This window comes from Dendronephthya gigantea, unplaced genomic scaffold (genome assembly GCF_004324835.1).
Source record: "Dendronephthya gigantea isolate DGI-Jeju-01 unplaced genomic scaffold, DenGig_1.0 000032F, whole genome shotgun sequence".
Classification (NCBI taxonomy): Eukaryota; Metazoa; Cnidaria; class Anthozoa; order Malacalcyonacea; family Nephtheidae; genus Dendronephthya; species Dendronephthya gigantea.
The window spans coordinates 577,357-597,233 of NW_021163042.1; the positions used below are offsets into that span (position 1 = coordinate 577,357).

General features: G+C 34.3%; 2 protein-coding genes across 5 annotated transcripts in view; one reads left to right on the forward strand and one right to left on the reverse strand.

The window, feature by feature from the left end:
* Positions 1 to 18,159, reverse strand: part of LOC114524766 (histamine H2 receptor-like) — a 29,341-nt gene extending 11,182 nt beyond the window's left edge. Inside the window, exons 1-2 of one of the 4 annotated variants that reach the window (XM_028545940.1) lie at positions 17,919 to 18,159; positions 133 to 203 (exon numbers count right to left, since the gene is read on the reverse strand). The gene's annotated coding sequence lies outside the window, so the exon portion shown is untranslated. Of the gene's footprint in view, positions 1 to 132; positions 204 to 9,807; positions 9,839 to 12,672; positions 12,753 to 17,918 lie in introns of those variants that run through there. The other 3 variants (XM_028545939.1, XM_028545944.1, XM_028545942.1) reach the window with 3 other exon arrangements.
* On the forward strand, positions 13,971 to 17,793 carry LOC114524767 (transcription factor ETV6-like). Its single transcript, XM_028545945.1, has 3 exons — positions 13,971 to 14,330; positions 16,075 to 16,194; positions 17,358 to 17,793. The coding sequence occupies exons 1-3, from the start codon at positions 14,312 to 14,314 to the stop codon at positions 17,576 to 17,578; spliced, it is 360 nt and encodes a 119-aa protein (XP_028401746.1). The 5' UTR covers positions 13,971 to 14,311; the 3' UTR covers positions 17,579 to 17,793.
* Positions 18,160 to 19,877: the final 1,718 nt, after the last annotated feature.

A 19,877-nucleotide genomic window follows, 5' to 3' on the forward strand; every position in this document is an offset into this window, starting at 1 on the left:
TATGACCGCGGAAAGAAATATCGTTTAATGTGTATTTACTGTAAATACGCAACGCTCAGAAGTCACTAGAATGAACCGCGAAAAAATAGGGAAATGTTATTAAATTAGTAACTAAAAATAAAAAATATGTACCTCATAAACTTGCTCTATATACTTGCCCTTTGTGATCCCCGGTAATTTTTCCTGGACTGCTTTGCGATCGCCTTCCACATAAAATAATGAATGTTGTGAGAGTAAATTATTACATAGAGCATTCGGCAACGCTTCTCCTTTGCACCTGTCCGTCAATTTAAACAGACGTAGCGCAATAATCTAAATACTCAGCAAGAGTCGATATGCATGCGTGTGGAATATCTGTTACATTCATACATACATTAACTGGAGGGCAGAACATCGCGAAATACGAGAATATAATTGCAATTTGCATGTAAATACATCAAAATACGTGTTAGTAGTAAAAACGATGATGTATATCTACCAAATTAACGGTGATGTAAATCTACCAAACTGCAGTGGCCGCGCGGTTGTACAAAGGCTGGATCCATGCACCGGATATCCACCGGATAGTGATTTTGCAACCGTTCTAAAAATGCTCGAAAGGTGATAAAATTTCATCCGTTTGCCTTCGGAACCAATATTGGCAATAATTATTAAAGAGGATTCTCGATTTAGGAATACTATATAAGATTTAATCAAAGGCATAGGCTATAGCAAACAACGGGCGATTTCAAAGCGTTTGAAAAAATCACTATTTGATGGATAGCGCTATATCCGGCTTTCATATAGAACAGGCCTCAGTATATAAAGAGACTAACTTGCCTATGAACAGTTATTCTTGAACTTGCACAACACTCAATTTATCGGCATGCACGGCGCGGCTAAAATGGGTATACTCGATCGTACACATGCAATTTTATCCGAAGGGGTCATCCAAAGGCCTCCTATTTTCTAAAATGGGCAGTTCTAATTGGAAAATGGGTAAATGAGGAAGGATGTAAACGGGGCTTTAAAAATACAATTTCCCCTCCAAAAAGGGCTGGCCTAAAATTCCAGTCTTTTTCATACAGTAAAATTCTATTCCGCTATATCCGCTATGCCTATATATGGACATGCATGAACAGTAAAGCAAGCCGAAAAATTTTTTTGATAAATTTAAATCCGTCGGCGTCGATAGCAATGTCAATGTTATGAATTTTTTGACGAACCTTAATTTGTACGTGTTACTGTCGATTTCACGTAATTTTTCAAAACGCGGTTGCGAAGTTCGTTGCGAAGTTCGCAATTACGTTTCGAATGTTCGAAGCTCAAAATGAATAATAGTCCCATGCACCATATTCGAAAACAAGAAAGCTTCCCTCTGCAAAAGGTTAGCATGTTGATAACGACATGTCGCTATATTATAGCTGTATATAATATATTATTCGCTTACAGAGAATTATGCCTTTGTTGACATAAATATATATACGACGTCGACGGCATGCATGTAAAAGACGGGACAGTCTCCACTAAATTGATGCGACAGATGGCTGACTGATTTGAATTCGAAAAAATTCAGTTTCAACTTTGAAACGCCTCCATGCATCTTATTTCTTTGATGGCTTGAACTGAGGAGACCGGCCCCTGGCTAATATTTTTTTTAATGCAGCCTCAGTGAAATTATAAAGCCGCAGCCATGGAGGCAACGTAAAAAAGCCGTTCAGACTTCAGTACATATATATAATTATATGCATGTTGACGTCGGCTTATGGCTATATGCAGTGAAATATGTTTGCTTTGCGCGCTGAAACTCAGCCGCGGTATATGCGTAATATTATATCATTCATTATATACAGCTGTTTTAGTCAAATATTAAAAACGATGACTGAAAACGAAAATATGCGGTTAAGAAAAAGTATATATCGCTAACTGATTTAAATTAAATTGGGAGTCAATTAATTAAACAGAAGCAGTAGTATTTTGCATTTATAAAGTTAGTCATTTACTCGAGAGAGCTTCCACGTCCAGAAAATCGTAATAATATTGCCTTAAGCTGTGAGGAGCTTGCGATCGCTTTCCACTGTATATAAGATATCATTTTGCATGCATAAAGATGAATCACGCGCGTAGCCGTAGGAGTGTTGGCTTATTTGGCAATAACATTTAGCTTTTGCTTTGCACCTGTCTTGAATGCCAATCTGCAGACGAAACGCAAATCTATATGCTCAGCAAGATGCCGGCTATATATATAACTTATATAAATGCATATATATTATATATGATGTATGTATATAGTTGAACCATGGAGCAAATGGAGCTAGCTCAAAACATGGGAAGTACGAGGGTATATCCGTGCAAATGCATCAATATTTTTGTTAAATAATAATAAAACTGAATTGAAACATGCATTTAGGTCTTCAGGATGGGGGATAATGCGATGGGGGACAGGAGGAGCCTGTATATATAGGGCTTTGGTGAGGCATATTTGCCTTTGGTGGGGCATAAGGTGGAATTGATGTATGAAATTAAATAACAGACTAACAGTTATAAAATTTTAAGTAGTTGTTAGTCAAAACAGTTAAAAAATTTTAAAATGTGCAAAAAAAACTTGACCAACTTGACCAAACTTGTCCTCGGGCTCAATTTTTAACGAGTTTTATAAATAATCTGAAATCATGCATGCATGCAGGCAAACATTGATGTTTGACTATCAACCGTTTCTCACTCCCATATTTTCTGGTATCTAAAAGACTGATATTTCAGTGAGATATAAATATCTAAAGTTTGAGCTTCTGCCCCTAAAAAAAATTCACAATGATCATGAGAGGAGGAGCTGATACCACGCTATATAATTCATGAGTTTTACATGCATAAAAAAAAACAAGGCAAGACTGCCAAGACAGCTACACTGTAAATTCAAAAGAGTCGTTTTGACCAGGGCGAGTCATTTCAACACCTTTATTCAAAATGTCATTTTTACTCCTCTAATGTGTCGTTTCGACTCTAATAGTCGTTTTAACTCCGACATTGGGTTAAAATGACAATTCGGAGGACTCGTTTAGTTCATTTGAAGGGTCACAAGACTCTCGCAAGAGTCAATAGACTCTTAAGTAGAGTTCACATGGAGTCATGTGACTCGTTCTTGGAGCCATATGATTCTTTGTTGGAGTGGTGGAACTCTTTCTTAGAGTCATTCTGCCTTTTATAACAGCCACTTATATACAAAACAAATAATTTGCATGTTTAAAATATTAAGTTGAAGTCATTAGGCATGTTACATGTATTACAAATCCTTTGTATTTGAAGCAAATAACCAGTCAACACATTAAAAAAATACTCAATTATTATGACACAAATACACTTGATATTAGTTGTTATCGTTTCTTCATGTATCGAAAAAGTCTTATAAATTTGTTAAGTTGCTTATATGTGTATGTTTGTGTCTGTCTATTTGTAAGTTAGTTGTGGAACCCCGTTATTGGAGACATATCTCTGTGTGGTGATTCCAGCCATTGCATGTGTGTAGTTCATTTGTAGTTTATGTGTAGTTCATTCTAACTTTTTAACATGGGAAATTTATAAAATAAAATAAATATAAAAAAATATATTACACTGCATGTATATAGGTTTTATATTTCTTGAAAATGTCAGCTGGAACAGGATATGCACACATATATATATATAATACATAAATCAAATATATTATACATAAATCCATTTTAATAGTTCTGACTCATGCTGATAACTATATATGCTGATATAAAAAATGACAAATAATCAACAAACGTTCTGATTGGCTAAGACAGAAAGTTTGAATTTCAACGAGAACGTCAGCAATTTAACTGTCATTTCGTAAACCTTTTTGTAAAAGCGTTTCATAAACTTTGTGCAAAGTAAAACGGGAAGAAACAAGATATATGAAGCATGACAGATAGCAAAGATGAACAGGGATACAATCAAGACCGAAAGCCGTGTAAGAGAAATAATTCATAATCTGCAAGCTTATAAGTGTTTTCAAAGGGTGCGTGTTTACTTTGTTTCTTTCGTATTTGCTTCGCAGTAAGGATGAGCTGTATTTGTATAATTTTCAGCTTTGTATGCCGTTTATTTATTTAATTTTCAGCTTTTTATGCAAACGATAAACCTGTGAAAGGCTATTACACCTTTGCTATAACTTCAAAAAGTGTTTTTGAAAGTGTAATTTGAACTTTGATATGAAAAATACACACTATGTCTATGAAGTATAAAACGTTTAGCCGTCGACTGTAATTACAGAATAAAATAACATTTGAGGCTTTTTCTTTGTCTCTGAAGTTTTGTACTGTTTTAATCGTTTGAAACTTCGATTTTAAACCATTACTTAATTAATTGCTGCTAACATATGGCCATTTACCATATTTTAATTTTAAAAATGTATATCCAACCCATTTTTTAAAGACACCGGACAGTTGACAGATGGCCTGTTGGCCGATATTTTAAAGCCTGCATGCTTATATATAGATATTTATTATATATAATTTCTCTTCAAAGAAACATATTTGCGGGATGCATGTATGGTATGCTGTAATACTCACTGCATATACATTATTAAACATCGTCTACTCAAACTCTGCTTTTGTATTATATGCAAGCTTCATGAAACTAATATTGGTGTACAGTACTATAGTAAAATTGATGCCACAGAATAGTCGTAATGACCTCAAATAAGAGTAAAATCGATGTCAAAAAGGAGTGGAAATGACTCCAAATAAGAGCAAAAATGATGCTAAAGAAGAGTTCAAATGACCCCAAATAAGAGTACATTGATGCCAACGAAGAGTTGAAATGACTCCAAATAAGAGAAAAATCGATGTCAAAAAGGAGTCAAAATGACTCCAAATGAGAGTAAAATTGATGCTAAAGAAGAGTCGAATGACTCCAAATAAGAGTAATATTGATGCTAAAAGAAGAGTCGAATGACTCCAAATAAGAGTAATATTGATACCACAGAATAGCCGTAATGACCCCAAATAAGAGTAAAATCGATGCTAAAGAAATGACTCCAAATAAGAGTAATATTGATGCCACAGAATAGTCGTAATGACCCCAAATTAAATAAGAGTAAAATCGATGACAAAAAGGAGTCGAAATGACTCCAAATAAGAGTAAAATTGATGCCAAAGTAGAGTCAAAAATCAAAATGACTCTTTTAAAACGACACTTTTGAGGAGTTAATTTGCATTTTAACTGTTGCAAGAGTCATTTTGAAACGACTCCATGGGTAGTCAAAATGACTCTAGTTAAAGGGTTAAAATGACTCTTTAAAGGTGTCAACCCAAAATGAGTCAAAATGACTCTCTTCAAAGAGTCGTCCTGGGGTCAAGAAAACGACTCCTTTGAAGGAGTCAAAATGACTCTTTTGAATTAACAGTATAGTGATCAGCCCATTTTCAGCCGGACATGAAAAGAACATTAAATGTCAGCGTTACATAATGTTTCGTTGGAGACCGTCATTCACTTCAGCAGCATACGGTAATTTTATCACATATAATGCAAAGGTTAATCCGAAAAGATTATTCATATACATTGTATATTATTAATTATTCATCGGTTATTCATTGAAATTTTTGAGAAATACGCAAATACATTTTCCCCTCATAAGAATGTTTTCGCCTACGTGGATAAACAATTGTACGCACGCTTTCGTGCAAGCAGAATTCGTTGAAGAATCCCTTTTTTAAAATTTAATACCTGAGCCTACAAACGTCCCTCCACCCACGCACCCACGCACGCAAGCACGCACGCACGCACGCACGCAGGCAAAGCGCGCTTTGTTTTTGAAGCCTGTCACGGTCGCTTTAGATCATTTTCAAAGACAACTCTACCCGTGTGGGCAAAGGGAACATGTGTATAAAAGCTGTGCAAAATTGGCAACTTTTGTATAAATTATTATTACGCACGAAAAAACATTACTATACATTTCGAAAAGTGGAAACGCACTTTCGTGCGCAATACTATTACCGCTATATATTACTGATAAGAAATTGCCAACTTCACGCGGCGATATTTTTCGTATTTTATGACATTTTGCAACCATCAATATTTCGGATTTTACTAATTTTCAGGGCGCTCTTTCTGGCTGTGCATCTTAAAACCCGTGTGTTTTCCAAGTTCAGTGTATATAGGCCAGGAAATCGTCTTTCAACCGCAGTATATTCCAGTAAATATGCATCTTCCAGCAATATGTACACAATTTGAATATTATTATTATCAGTTTGCATGCACAAGATATCATAATGATGTAAAACAGCAACTAATGAATCGAGATAAAGTCAAAGATCGCGTCTTTAATTACTCTCCCAGTAGGTCAATTACTGCAGTCCTCCTTCAGTTCATAGAAAAGTGGATATTTATCTTTTAAATGTTCGCTATACTTTTGTTCTTAACTCCCGAAAGTCTACCCATAATCATAAGGTCGAAACATCGAAATGTTTTCTTGAATCTTGAAGAAATTTTAGGCCAATGCATGCAGTTGCTGAACTGAACAAATTTATATATAAGAAGCTGCGCGCTGCTCTCACTGGGAAATTTGTTAAGATCTTTAAATAATTTGATCTAACTGTGGTTTCGTATTGTTGCATGTTAAAATACGAATGTAGACTGAGCATATAATGTATATCCCGATGACCCATGTATGCACTATTAATATGTTTCTGAACTGAAAGCTTTGCATGGAGTTCGTCGAAAGTGAACTGAGTCAAGAAGATCGGAATTTGAGGAAAGCGCTAACCTTTCGGCTTTTCATTGTTTTCAATGGCGGTTTAAATGGACGCCTATTGTTAGCCATTTATTTTTAAAACTGTACCAATATTTGGTATTTTCACTTCGTTTTACACGATAATATTGGTCTCCGGATGATTATTTGATTATGTATAATAACTATATATATATATATAGAATATATAGACCGCCACGGCATCATGCACTTTAAGAATATTTCGAGAAATAGATATATATATAAATATATGCAAAGGAATAATTATTCAACTCTTCACCGTTTGCCGATTTGGTAAATAATTTATTAGTTTTATTAGAGTTTCGATGTTAATTCCTAATTTCCTTCCTCCTTGCACTTTTCCACGATTCGGTGAATATCAATATTATACGTCCTGTATATTATATATATATCAATAATAAATATATATAGTGGATGATAAATGGAATAAAGCTAGATGAAGTATTGCATGCATGGCTTCGTCGCGATTTTCCCAGAATAGGTTAAAATGTTTTCCATGCAAAGCTTAATTTGATAAAATTGCCGTATAAAGTTACAGATGTTTTAATTCAAATACGCGTAAATAACTGTATATATATACATAGCCTTGAATGTTTTTTTGTCAAACTTTTATAAGGAGTTAAAATATATATCACTGATGTAGGAGTAGTGTATGTATATATAGTGCATGCATTGCAGATATACTAAACGGCTGATTCCACGGGCGACGTTTTTCAGCAAGATCCGAAATATCTCGCCGCCGCTTCTCTTACTGCGAGAAATAAAGTGGAGTTCGAGTTCATTCTGAATGAATGAGTTACGGCACACGGCTAACCGCAAACGGCAAAATTTTGCAACATATATATGCCGCGCGCATGTGTCCCGTGGTAGCTAGCTATATGGCAGCACTGGCATATAGAATCGGCAATGCTGTAATTCTAATAGTCCTATAATTGTCTCCAAAAAGCTTCAAAAACGGCTGCCGACTTTACTCAAAAAGGTCGGTATTGACGGAAAAGAGTGCTCACGATTATATCAAAAACCGGTCATATATATTAGCCCCGTTTACATGCACTACACCGTGCCAGGGATTTGTTTCGGTAGCCTGGGCACTAATAGAATTAGGTACGGATACGTTTTAGCCGTGCCAATAAATTGAGTATAGTGTAAACCGTGTTGTGAGTAGTATAGATAAGCCATATGCAGTGACAACCATTTTTTCACGACACAAATGACCATAACCATGCCGTTTGAGATGAAGTATATCAGTGTAGGAGTGAGATGCATATATGGATCAATGAATGATCAGTGCAGTAATGATGCATGATTGCGGGTCACATGCTAAACACTGATGTTTCTAAACTAAAGGACGTCAAGTACTGATCGTGCGAGTTTATAAAACAGCTGCATGCAGGCTATGCATGGGCGGTCTTATGCATGATAAGATGTAAGTTGTAAACTGAAGTTTACGCATTTCAACTGTTCCGTTTCCCATGTCTCTCGGACCTATCTAAAACCATTCCTTTTTTCGCAGTGATATATAAGTGATTCACAAACTCATATGATTCCCTCTCGTAGCTCGTCAACGGTATATAGATTGTGTATAAATTTGCCATTAAATGTATCATACAGGCAGTTACATGCAAAACTGATTATGAAACCAGCCTAATACTACACCAGCTTATATGATAAAGTTATCACCAAATGGCTTTTGTAAACTTTTAAGGCTATAATTCTTTAAAATTGAAGTCATAACTTATGCATGCAAACCTTGGGCAAATGGGAATTTTGGTTAAAATTGCACATTTTAAAAGTTTTATCTGAAAATTTGGAGTGGAGCCAATATATGATGTTAGGCTTTCAATTTTAGCTTGAAGCGCTTTAGATACTCATGCATACATGTAACACTATCGTGGATGATCGACCATTGAGCTGCTTCAACATGATGTCAAGTAACCTTTCAGTTCTGGTCATGCATAAAGCCCATGGCAAACATGCAGTATATACATATACATATATATATATATATATATATATATATATATATATATATATATATATATATATATATATATATATATATATATATATATATATATATATATATATATATATATATATATATATATATATATATATTAATTTACCGTGTCAACTTTTTTCGAAACTGCAAGCCAAGAACGGCTTGTCAAAGTCCTTTTTGTTCAATTGATGCACGTATATACGCTGTTATATATATATATATATATATATATATATATATATATATATATATATATATATATAAATCTATTCCAAATAGACTTTTGTAGAACACAGTGTGCTCAATACATAGAATACAGAGCGTGTTATAACAATTATAAATACGATTCTTTCAATTATAGTTGCTATATATACTCTAAGGCAACGTACTAATGAAAACACGGTCAGAATTTAACCTTAAAGTAGCAACTAATTGAAAGAATTGTATTTATAATTGTTAAAATTGTTTAATAAAAGCAAACGCGAAAATAGATACTAGTGGGTTAAATATGTCCCCCATTATATTATCTAACTGCAGTTTTGCGCGCAAAATGTCTTTGCACTGGAACCGCGTATATAGGTTTATATATATATATATATATAACTAAAAACTAGCTTATAGCTATTATATATGCGTATAATATGCCGCTTAAATATACCCCACATGGCCTCTTATAAAGCCTATAGCCTATACATAGATATTATTCTATATACAATAATGTATATTATGCATGGGGTGTTCCCAAAAAACTCTATACTATACAATTGAAATCATGCACCCATAACAATATGCAATGCAATGCAATATAGAGTTTGAATGCCTAAGCACCTTTTTGAGACCCACAAGTGTAAATGTTTGACATAACTCATAAGCATTTTTATGCATGATCATAATAAAATTTGCCCTTTGTATCCACAAATAATTTTTATTAGCAATATTTAGTACGCTTTATATACAAATATTATGAAAAGCAATTTAAATTTACAACTTAATTTTCGTCATATATCAATACAGCAGTATATATATACGTAACTATTATATAAATTTCACTTACTATGACTCGTGAATGCGGAATGAGTTTCACAATGCAACTGAACAATTTTTGTCTGCATTTTATGTATATATATAATATGTATAAGTGTTGTTGCTAGTAATGGTCTGCCAACAATTAAGTGACGACATCATCACATCGAAATTATATGCATGTGTGCTTATACAATGCATATTAACATTGTATATATTAGGCATTGGACAAACATCTTGCATGTCCACTCAAACTTACAGATCTAGATCAGTGCCCAAACCGGCTTAATGGACGGCATGGCAAGCATCAGTTGTATATATATATATTTTTGCCGCCTAATTAATATACAATTATTTCGACCTTATAAGAATCTTGAATATATTAAGCGACCCTATATATGATTAATGTTGGTTAACTCCCTTTATAGGCTCACACACGGAAAGTTTTCTTTGCAGCATTATTAAAGATAAAGTATATATATATATGCGTTATGGAGGATAAATACACATAAAACATATGTGCATGCACATCATTGATTAATATCGCGCTTATAATAGCCATCATGCATGCATAGTTTTTAGATTTTTGGAGGCCAAATTTTTCTTATTAAGAGAATAATTAGCACATATTCGGCCCAAAAAGACAATCTGGCTATATTATGCCGTATTAAAAGCTGCGGTTCAATATTGATGCATGTGGAAAATGAAACTCTCTGACCCCAATTTTCTGCTTGACTATATTTTTGAACATGCATGCATCCATATTAATAAACATCTGCCTGATTATATATATACCAATATACACGCAAAATAATCACGCTTAATTCGTACCGCAGATTGCTTTTTGCTTGTGGTTGTGAGGATCGCCAATGATATATATCTGAGTGATCTGACTATATATATGTGTTCTTAGCTACCTCTTAATATACTGATTATATTCTGATAGCGCTAGAAGAAAGAGGAAAAACCGAACATCTGCATCCCCATACAGACTATATATACTCCAAATCATAACACCATCAACATGCCGAAGATCAACCCCCTAGCTGCCACATTCCCAATGATTAATTATAGGAATACATTTCTAACATGCAAATAGGTATCATGGCACGTCGAATGCTCGACCACCGAAAATTCTAAAACATAGAAACTATTCTGAAATAAATAACCCTCGTGCACTGCATGCATGATGAGAATCTGGGAAAAATGCAAAAGGAGCGCGCGCATTTTCTTCATATACTTCCGAAATAACAAATTTATTACAAATACTGATGTTCAAAACATGATTTTATCGCCGTGATGTATTTATAGAAAAAATGTCGTTTCCTTTTTGTCTTTTTTAGCCGTTTAATTGATTAATATCAAACTCATATTAATGACATTTGCCTACATGGTTGACGCATAAAATTTGCATAAAATTAGAGTTAATTTTTCAGGATTTCTTAATTTCCCGTTGTCATAAGAATCGTTTGCTAGATTTACCTCTTGATTCTTAAACTTGAAGTCTTTACCTATTGATTCATATATAAAATTCTAAATTTAAACCAAATTAAGGTCATTTTCACCGTTCATTTCCGCGACAGACCTGCGTTTCAATGGAGTTTGTCGGCTTTCCACGCGCCTTGTTTCGAAGATTAGGCAAGAAAATCAAACTGGCCACTGATATCTAAAGGGAATTTACCTTCAAATCTGAACAGTTCAATAAATTTCGAACATTTTGATGCTAAACACTGCCGGTTTATGCAAATTCCAGGCCCGTCAAAATGCCTTCGAAAACTTTTGCTTTATTAATTTTGTACTCATAGTTGCATGTTGCATAAGTGCTTTATGGGAAGAGGAGGGCAACGAAAGGCACTCAAACGAAACACTTTACACCACCTGTTTATACGCTTAGAATCAGCAAGTAAGTGAGCTATGATATTTTATGTTTTAACATAGTTTATGGATTTTCTCAGTCACCCTTTCTCGGGTCTTTGCGCTATGTTGAAATTTAAAACGGCGAAAGCTAATTAACTATTTCGGAAAACTGGCACCAGGCCTGAGCAAATGTCCGGTTTCATAGCAAATGAGTTTGATATGTAACGAGTGTATTCATCGTTTTGAAGAAAGTAAGTGGTAAGGTTTTACTTAGTCTTAGACTTAGTTTTGCAACATTTTTTCGCGATGTGTGATCTTAGCTAGTTTTGAATAATTTCGTGGTAGGTATTCCTGAGATAAATTTTGAAATTTCAAAATACTGATAGTTTCTTGGTTTCGGTTTAAAGCTTCGAAATATTGGCCGTTTTCACACTATAGAGACGCATAATTAATGCATCTTGAATATTTTTTGACTGGTTATTCGTCTTCAGTATAAAGACGGACAACAGACGCATAATACGTCCGAGACGAATAATGTTTAGTTTTTCGTCTTATATATAGAGACGCATAACCAACGGTAGGTCGTCTAGACGAATAATGCGTCTGTTGTCCGTCATATACTGAAGACGAATAACCAGTTAAAAAAATTTGAAGACGCATAACAGATGCATCATGTGTCTCTAGTGTGAAAAGTGAAAACGGCCATTGTTGGCGTCCCTTTGTTTTTCCCTCTCTCCCTAGGTCTAAAATTAAGCCGGTCAGTTTGACGGTGCGCTATCCTTAATTGTCAGTCGACACATCACACATCAAATGCGATAGAACCTTTTGAATTCTTCTATGACCTAACCGTTTGAAGATCATATTTATTATATTTGCCAATTTGGAAAATAATTAAAAAACAAACAAACAAAAAACTAATGATGATGATGCTTGGACTGAGCTGGTACAATGAATGATTGATCTTGTCCTTAAGTGATGAAGAGAATGATAGTGAGTTATAGAACATATAGTAAACATAAATTATAGTGAAGAAACTTACACATTTGCACCTGACTTTGCCTTTCCTTATCTTTGTGTTATATAGAATATCTTTAATTTCTCAATAAGTTTGGATCGTGAATATTCTAATATTCATCTATTTCATTGCAATATTATTCCTGAAAATAAAATAAAAATGGTAGACTGCACAGGTGCACGCCCGCACTTATCTTTGAGAGTTGCCAGTTAGGGCATGTGCGCCAATCTAGGCCAAAATGTTTCACGCTGGGGAAGTATACATCTTGTCTCTCTTGCAGTCCACATATTATACAATATAGAATCTAGTATGCGACAATTTTATTCTGACTGACTGAACTAAACGGTACGGAGAGAACCGATACGCACACCCCTGATTAGACATTACCTTAACGAATTTTACGATTTTAAAAAATTAATAGAAAATGAATTACTAAGAATTACCAAGATTCAAATTAGAAGAAAAAAATTATAAAAAATAGTAATGTTTTGTTTTAACGGAGGTTTAAACGAAAATTAAAATTATCCACAATTAAAAAGTTTGAAAAATTCAAAAACTCATGATAATTCTAATCTAATTTGCTGAGAAATATTACAATACAGGAGTCAAAGCATGCAGTGTCGAAAGATACGAATTTATTGTAAAAATATGACAAGTTGAGTTATATATGGACTGATATTGTAAAAGTTTGATATCCCTGTAAAAAACACTGTATAGATAGTGACGAGGACAGGTATATTTTCTCACAAATTATTGTGCTGAGGCCATGCAGTGCATTATATAAGCAAACTAATGGTCGGAAATTATTTTAATCCGAGAAAAAACATGCTGGAAAAAAAAGGAACAATTTTGCGGTAATATTTCGGCGATTTTTGCTATCATGCACAGGAAGAGATGAAGTTCTAAGAAAGTAATACTACACTTTTTGACTATTTAGAACTAACTGATCAACTGACTAGTTAATAGTGTTATTTACGTTTGACCTAATCTCTTGGGCTTGGCTCTTTCTGCCAATTGTTTATGTCCGCTATGCCGATAACATGAATAGTTACGTTTTGAAAGTAACTATAAAAGTAATTCTTTCATTTCTTGTTGTCGGTTACATCAGAGTTTCCTGACACTCGGGTAAGATGGCGTGCCGGTTGGTCAAGTAAAAAATAACACAAAGCCGACGTCGCAACGACACACCTTAACCGGAAATGACTATTGACATTTTCCGGCAACATTCTTAACATGAAAATGCAATGTTTTTTACAACCAATGCGAAAATGGAACGTTTTGAAGAAGTTAGATGTGACTTTTTTCATGTGTTGATGAGACGTGAATCGTAGAACAGTCGGTCTTAGGCTTCATCAAGGTCGTAAATTTCATCCGTTGTTCGAAGTGTCACAATATGCTGTCAAAGTGCCACTTGACTATAATAGCATTTGTGACGAACTTCCGGCATGTATTGTTTTGCTATTTCCGATTTGGATTATGAAGCAGTGTTGAAGTTTTATAATTACGAAGGGTTAAAATATAGTATTTAGGTAGGAACTTTTACTCCTACCAAACCAGTGATACACACAACATAGGCTATTTTTGTTGGAAATTGTTACTTTATAAAGCGTAGATGACCTTGGGGTCAGGATAAATAAAGAACGTGGTTGTACACATCTTGATCATGGCAGCTCTACCTCAAGGTAAGCGGTCGTGTTTTAGTATGTCCCTTTGGTGTTATTTCCATATACAGATTATTACGTCTTGTATGCGTGAGTCACAGTCCGTTTCCGCACTTCACTGTGACTGTCGCATCTCGAAGGCTTCCCAAGATTTACAAAGGAAATGCTTTTGTTTCGAGAGTTTGATGTGGAATAAAATATAGAAATTATATCAATTTGATTCCATACTGGGTGAATGTTGGCCCATCGGTTGTAAAAACACTACAACATCAACTCCTTGAAAAAAGGAGTTTTTACTCGAGCATTCAAAGTTTATATTCTATTAACAACCTTAACGCTATATTCAGGTAAGCGACGCAATTGTATTTTGGTTTCTATACGGTTACTGTATCATCAAGACGTGAATGATGCCAAACTATATTGTAGTATTGCGTTTCAAGATAAGATAGGAATTTTAGTACGTGTATCAGCAGTATTGGAGTTGCCATATAGCGTGATAAGTACTTTATTGTTGTAATGCCCCAAACGCGGTTTTGAATTTTCGTGTGGTGTACGAACTGTACTTAAATTTCGATTAATTTAGGCGAGGTATTTTATGGCGTTCATTTGTGTAGTCACAAACTCAGTTGGACTGTTAATTCATGTTGAAAATAATGTATGAACAATGGGGGGTTAGAAAATGTCTTGAGAATTAGGACCTTACTGTGAAGGCTTTATCCTGTTGTACCATTGCATCATAGTATTGGCAGTAAAACAACAAAGATTTAACGTGAAAAGAAAAATATTCGCGTATATAGAATTAAATTATGAATAGTGGAATGAAATATTGCTATCTACTGTATGGGTGGGAAATAAACAAATATAATTACATTAAATGAATTTCATGCAAAGTGCTGCATTGTGCTTTGTCAAATGACCTGTTTGTTTTCCATCTTACTGTTTACATGTCCCATGATTATTTTGCTATTAAATTATTGGTAGAGTGTAAATGTTGCAAATATAAATAGCTTTTTTTAACATCTAGATATATACTCATCAACACTGTTCCCAAAATGACTTTATATTTCTGTTGGAAATATTCTGCCAATCTAATTTTTCCTCAAATTGAATGACCACAAATTGAATGATAACTTGCATATCTGACAAATTTATTTGATTCATACTCTAAAGTTTGGCACAATCCAAGATTTTCAAGTGTCTATACACACAGATACTCAATGAGCATTGTTTGTAGTCTTTGAACATACCTACTAAGCAGATTATTTCTATTTTTAACATAATTACAGAAATTCTTTTTGTCTAAAAGTTATTGCTAAACTTCTTTATTAATTAATCAACATATACTAGAATTCTTGCTGGGTATTAAATATGTAATTGCACCAATATTTTCAGTCATCTATTATAATCATGACATGATCAAAAACTTTCCATAAGAAGGGGATATTAATCATATGATGTAATTCTGTTACATTTACAAACAGTAAAACTCTTATATTTATAACCTGCTGCATAAATCTGCAGCTAAAGTACAATCCCAAAGAACTTACTCCAAAATTTTAGTTTAAAATATGAAATATCGAATGATATAAATGTGTAACAAATAAAAAGAGACAATTTTTGTTTGTATAATAAGATTGTAATTTCATATTTCGCATCTATACATGATGTTAATTAACAAACCATAAACAGGTGTATTAGTGGGGCATGATTTAGTTTCAAAATAGCCTTCATTCATTTAGATTATTTTCAAATTTGTTCTATGTAGGACATTCTGTTGTCCCATTTGTCATGCAAAATAATGCTGAATCAAATCTGTATCCAACAATGGTAAAGCAAGAAAGACATGGTCATGAAGCAACATTTATGGGCGAGAATTTTCCAGAGGGTAGGTATATATATGAACATAAATATTTTCTTCACTTTTGCATATCTATAATTGTAACTTTATTACAAAACCAAGTGCTCATTGTTGATTTCATGTCAGTGGTTGTGCTAGATTACACATAAGAGAGGTTGAGATACCCTGGTTTTGGTAATTGGTATACGGGTATGGGTAGCCATATTTTGTTTAATGTTTCAAGATACAAACAATGCTTACTTCAAGAGCCTAAAATCTTAACCAGGGTATTTTAGCCTCTCTATATAAGTAACTGTGTAAGTTGTAAGTAAACACCAATTTAGTCAAGATACTCAATTCTTTGCTATAGAGTTAGACTTACCACTTATTATTCACTTTTTATGCATTAGTCAACTGTTTTCATATCAGAACATCACTAGTTTCATGCATATCTGTTTTTGTACATGGGGTCAATTTTTCCTGAAATCATTCACCTGGCCTCAAAAATGGATGCCAAGTGGCACATAGATTTATACACAGGCAAACAAAGCTGTCACTAGGCGGATATAAACCCGGTTTACCCCTTTGTTTGAACGTCTTTTGAATCAACACTCTGACTCCGCAGTATAGTGTCTCTGATATAAGAATTAAGTTATTGGAGACTAGACATGAGACATCTTACCTCAGTTTAAATCGTGCCGTATATTTATGTGATTATTCTTCTATTATTTTCTTTCGAATCTATATTATTAAATAGATCAACAAGACCATGACAATGCAACTGTGCTTCGTTTGAAGATATCAGCAAGTCAGCAACAAAAACCATACAATATTCAATAATGTCTAAGACGGATGTTCACGGCAGAGTGTATACTGTATATAGTATAGACGGGAAGTCGAGACAGTGTATCTGTCGTTTTCCCAAATCCAAACTTTATATTGATGAAATCATAGATTATAGAGACTCACGGCAAGGCAAGCGGAATTTTTCGGCTATTATGTTTCCTCGGGTTGCATTTTTAGACTAAATTTAGTTCGTTCTGTATCTTATCAAAATTCCTTCCATTTCCTAACAATAAATCATATTCGCAATGTAATCGTCATGATCATAAATCATATATTTCAAAACAATATATTAAATCAGGCAGTCATAGCTTGTGCCTATCAGAGTTAGATAAACTACATTTACAAAATTCATCTTCGCTTTTTAGATCCCAGACAGTGGTCATGCCAAGATGTGCGAAATTGGCTAGATTGGATGGGAATTACATACAATATAAGAAATATTGATGTTTTGAAGTTTCATATGAATGGAAAAGCTCTGTGCCTAATGACTCTAGATATGTTTTTATACCGGGTACCTACGGGAGGCAATCTATTGTATCATGATTTCCAAAGTCGTTTACAGAGAACCGTTCATGGAGATAGGTAGCTAGTGTCTATATAGGATTATAATAATATAGTTTATTATTTTATTCAGAATAATATTTTAGAATACTCTATATTTTACATGCATGTTTACCAAAGATTTAGCATTCTTAAAGCACCTCATCTAAAATCGTTGTACAAAGATAGAATTGTGTTCATTTTTGATAACCTATAACAAAGCACACGTCGCGATATTTATATGTAAACTATGAATATTTGATAAATAAGATAAATTAATTATACTTTATTTGTATATGAAATCGAATTACTTCTTCTTTTTTATTTTTACAATGCACAAGTTCGCACTGCACAATTCCCCGCAAAATAAAGTAGGGATTTCATACCTCTATAGCCATCCTTTGGCTTTGGTTGTTTGGTTGAGGCGTTCGATTATCATGCAGGAAGTTGTTCTGGTGCTAGTTGTTGACCTACATGGTCAACCTCAACTGGAGTTCATCGACTTCATCTGGAAACGGCCTTCTCAATCGTAGCAATTCGCGTACAAAATCTTTAGCACAACTGTCGGCTAGAGCGAAAAGCTAAGCAGGAGAACGAAATCTCGCCGGGTTTCTACGCCTGTGTTCATCCAAGCGCACTACGCCTCATTAAATCTTTCGCAAAATTCATGTACACTACCGCCCTTTAAAGGCTGCTTTCCACTTACGCGTTTTTTATACGCACGTACACGTACGGAAAATTTTAAATGCTTTTAAATCTTTTTTATTTAACGTCTAGGTCAACTAATGCATACTAAAATATGCAGAAAACTAAGTTTTTTCAGTTTATTCACTTAGTTTTTTCAAATGTAACGTGTACGTGCGTATGAAAAACGCGTAAGTGGAAAATAGCCTAAAGGCTAAAGGCTGCTTTCCATGCACTGTCGCGTTTTTTACACGTACGTATATGTCACGCACGCAAAAGTTTGATAAATATGAAGATAAACTTCATTTAATGACGCTAACATTGTCAGCTGTAGCTGGTTCCACAATGGGCGTGTAAAATACTTTAAGATTATCACAAATAGAATAATAGGGAACAAGCGCATGCAAATATAAAAATATTTAGATGCATAGGGTTGGATTCTGTTGGTGATTTCGAGCCGTTTGAATCGATATATTTTTGAACCCATGGCCGTCGTAACAGAACACTGCTAGCGATTTTCGTGACGACACGCAAGTGAGTCGATGCAAAGTCACAGTGTATTTCCTAAGGTTCTTTGGGTATTCTCTACGATTCACAGTACTCCAAATCTTGTCGACCGTAGGATCCCATTTTTATACTATCAGGGTCACACACACCGGACGCGATACGCCAATTAACGCGACGCGATTTGTACGAATTTTTGAGTTTTCCAAAGCAACTAAGTTTGATCTTTTTATGGTATTCTTGATAATTAGCGAAGCATAGCACATTTTGACATGTTTGGGGCCAACAGCTCTCAAAATTTCCTTCTGTAGAATTGAATTTATTTGCTTAAAAAAAAATGATAAGACTATATATCGCCCGGGAGAAGATAAAAATTACTTCAAAAATATACTTACTCTATATATAAGATTTAGACTATTATATAAGACTATATTATATATACGCTACGAGTTGCTAAATCGGTAAATCTCGTTGTCCTCCCGGACAGTAACCTGTCACTATTAATAAAATAGAACAGGTGTGGAACACAGAAGTCTCAAGAAAGTTTTTTGAAGCTTAATTAGCTGCTTAAGTGTTGCTGTTCAAGTATCCTTAGGCTTGCTCAAGTGTTATACAAGGGTTCCTGATTTTCGCGCGCGACGCTGAGCGTCTTGCAACTAGGGTAGGTAATTTTATTCTTTTCTCTGAGTTTTTCCTGAATTATGCACTTATTATGTAATTGTCGCTTTGTCGTTCCAGGGGCACTCTGGAGTGTCCTCGAAAGGGGGCGTCTCGAGATCACGTTTTCCTTTGGGCGATTTGTGCCGTGAAGTTTGTTAGGTGTGGGCCATGTGGCTGCTTCCTTAAATTCAATCCAATATATTTTATATGATATTTGTTTTTAGGGGAAATATTTGTTTTTATTGCTCTGACATCTTTATTATCTGTACGGAAGGCATGTTTACGTGAGACGCATACGAAAAATCGTGCGCAAGTTGGTGGCACCCGAGAATTCTGGTCATATTGTACGTAAGACGCTTGCATGGCTGTTTGTTTTAAATCTGTTCTCTTGACAAATTGGTAAACGCAATCCTATTATCTTCCGGTATTTCCGATAAGGAAATATTTAAATTTTAGCACTGTTAAATTGATTTTAATTTACCAGTATTCTAAGGTGT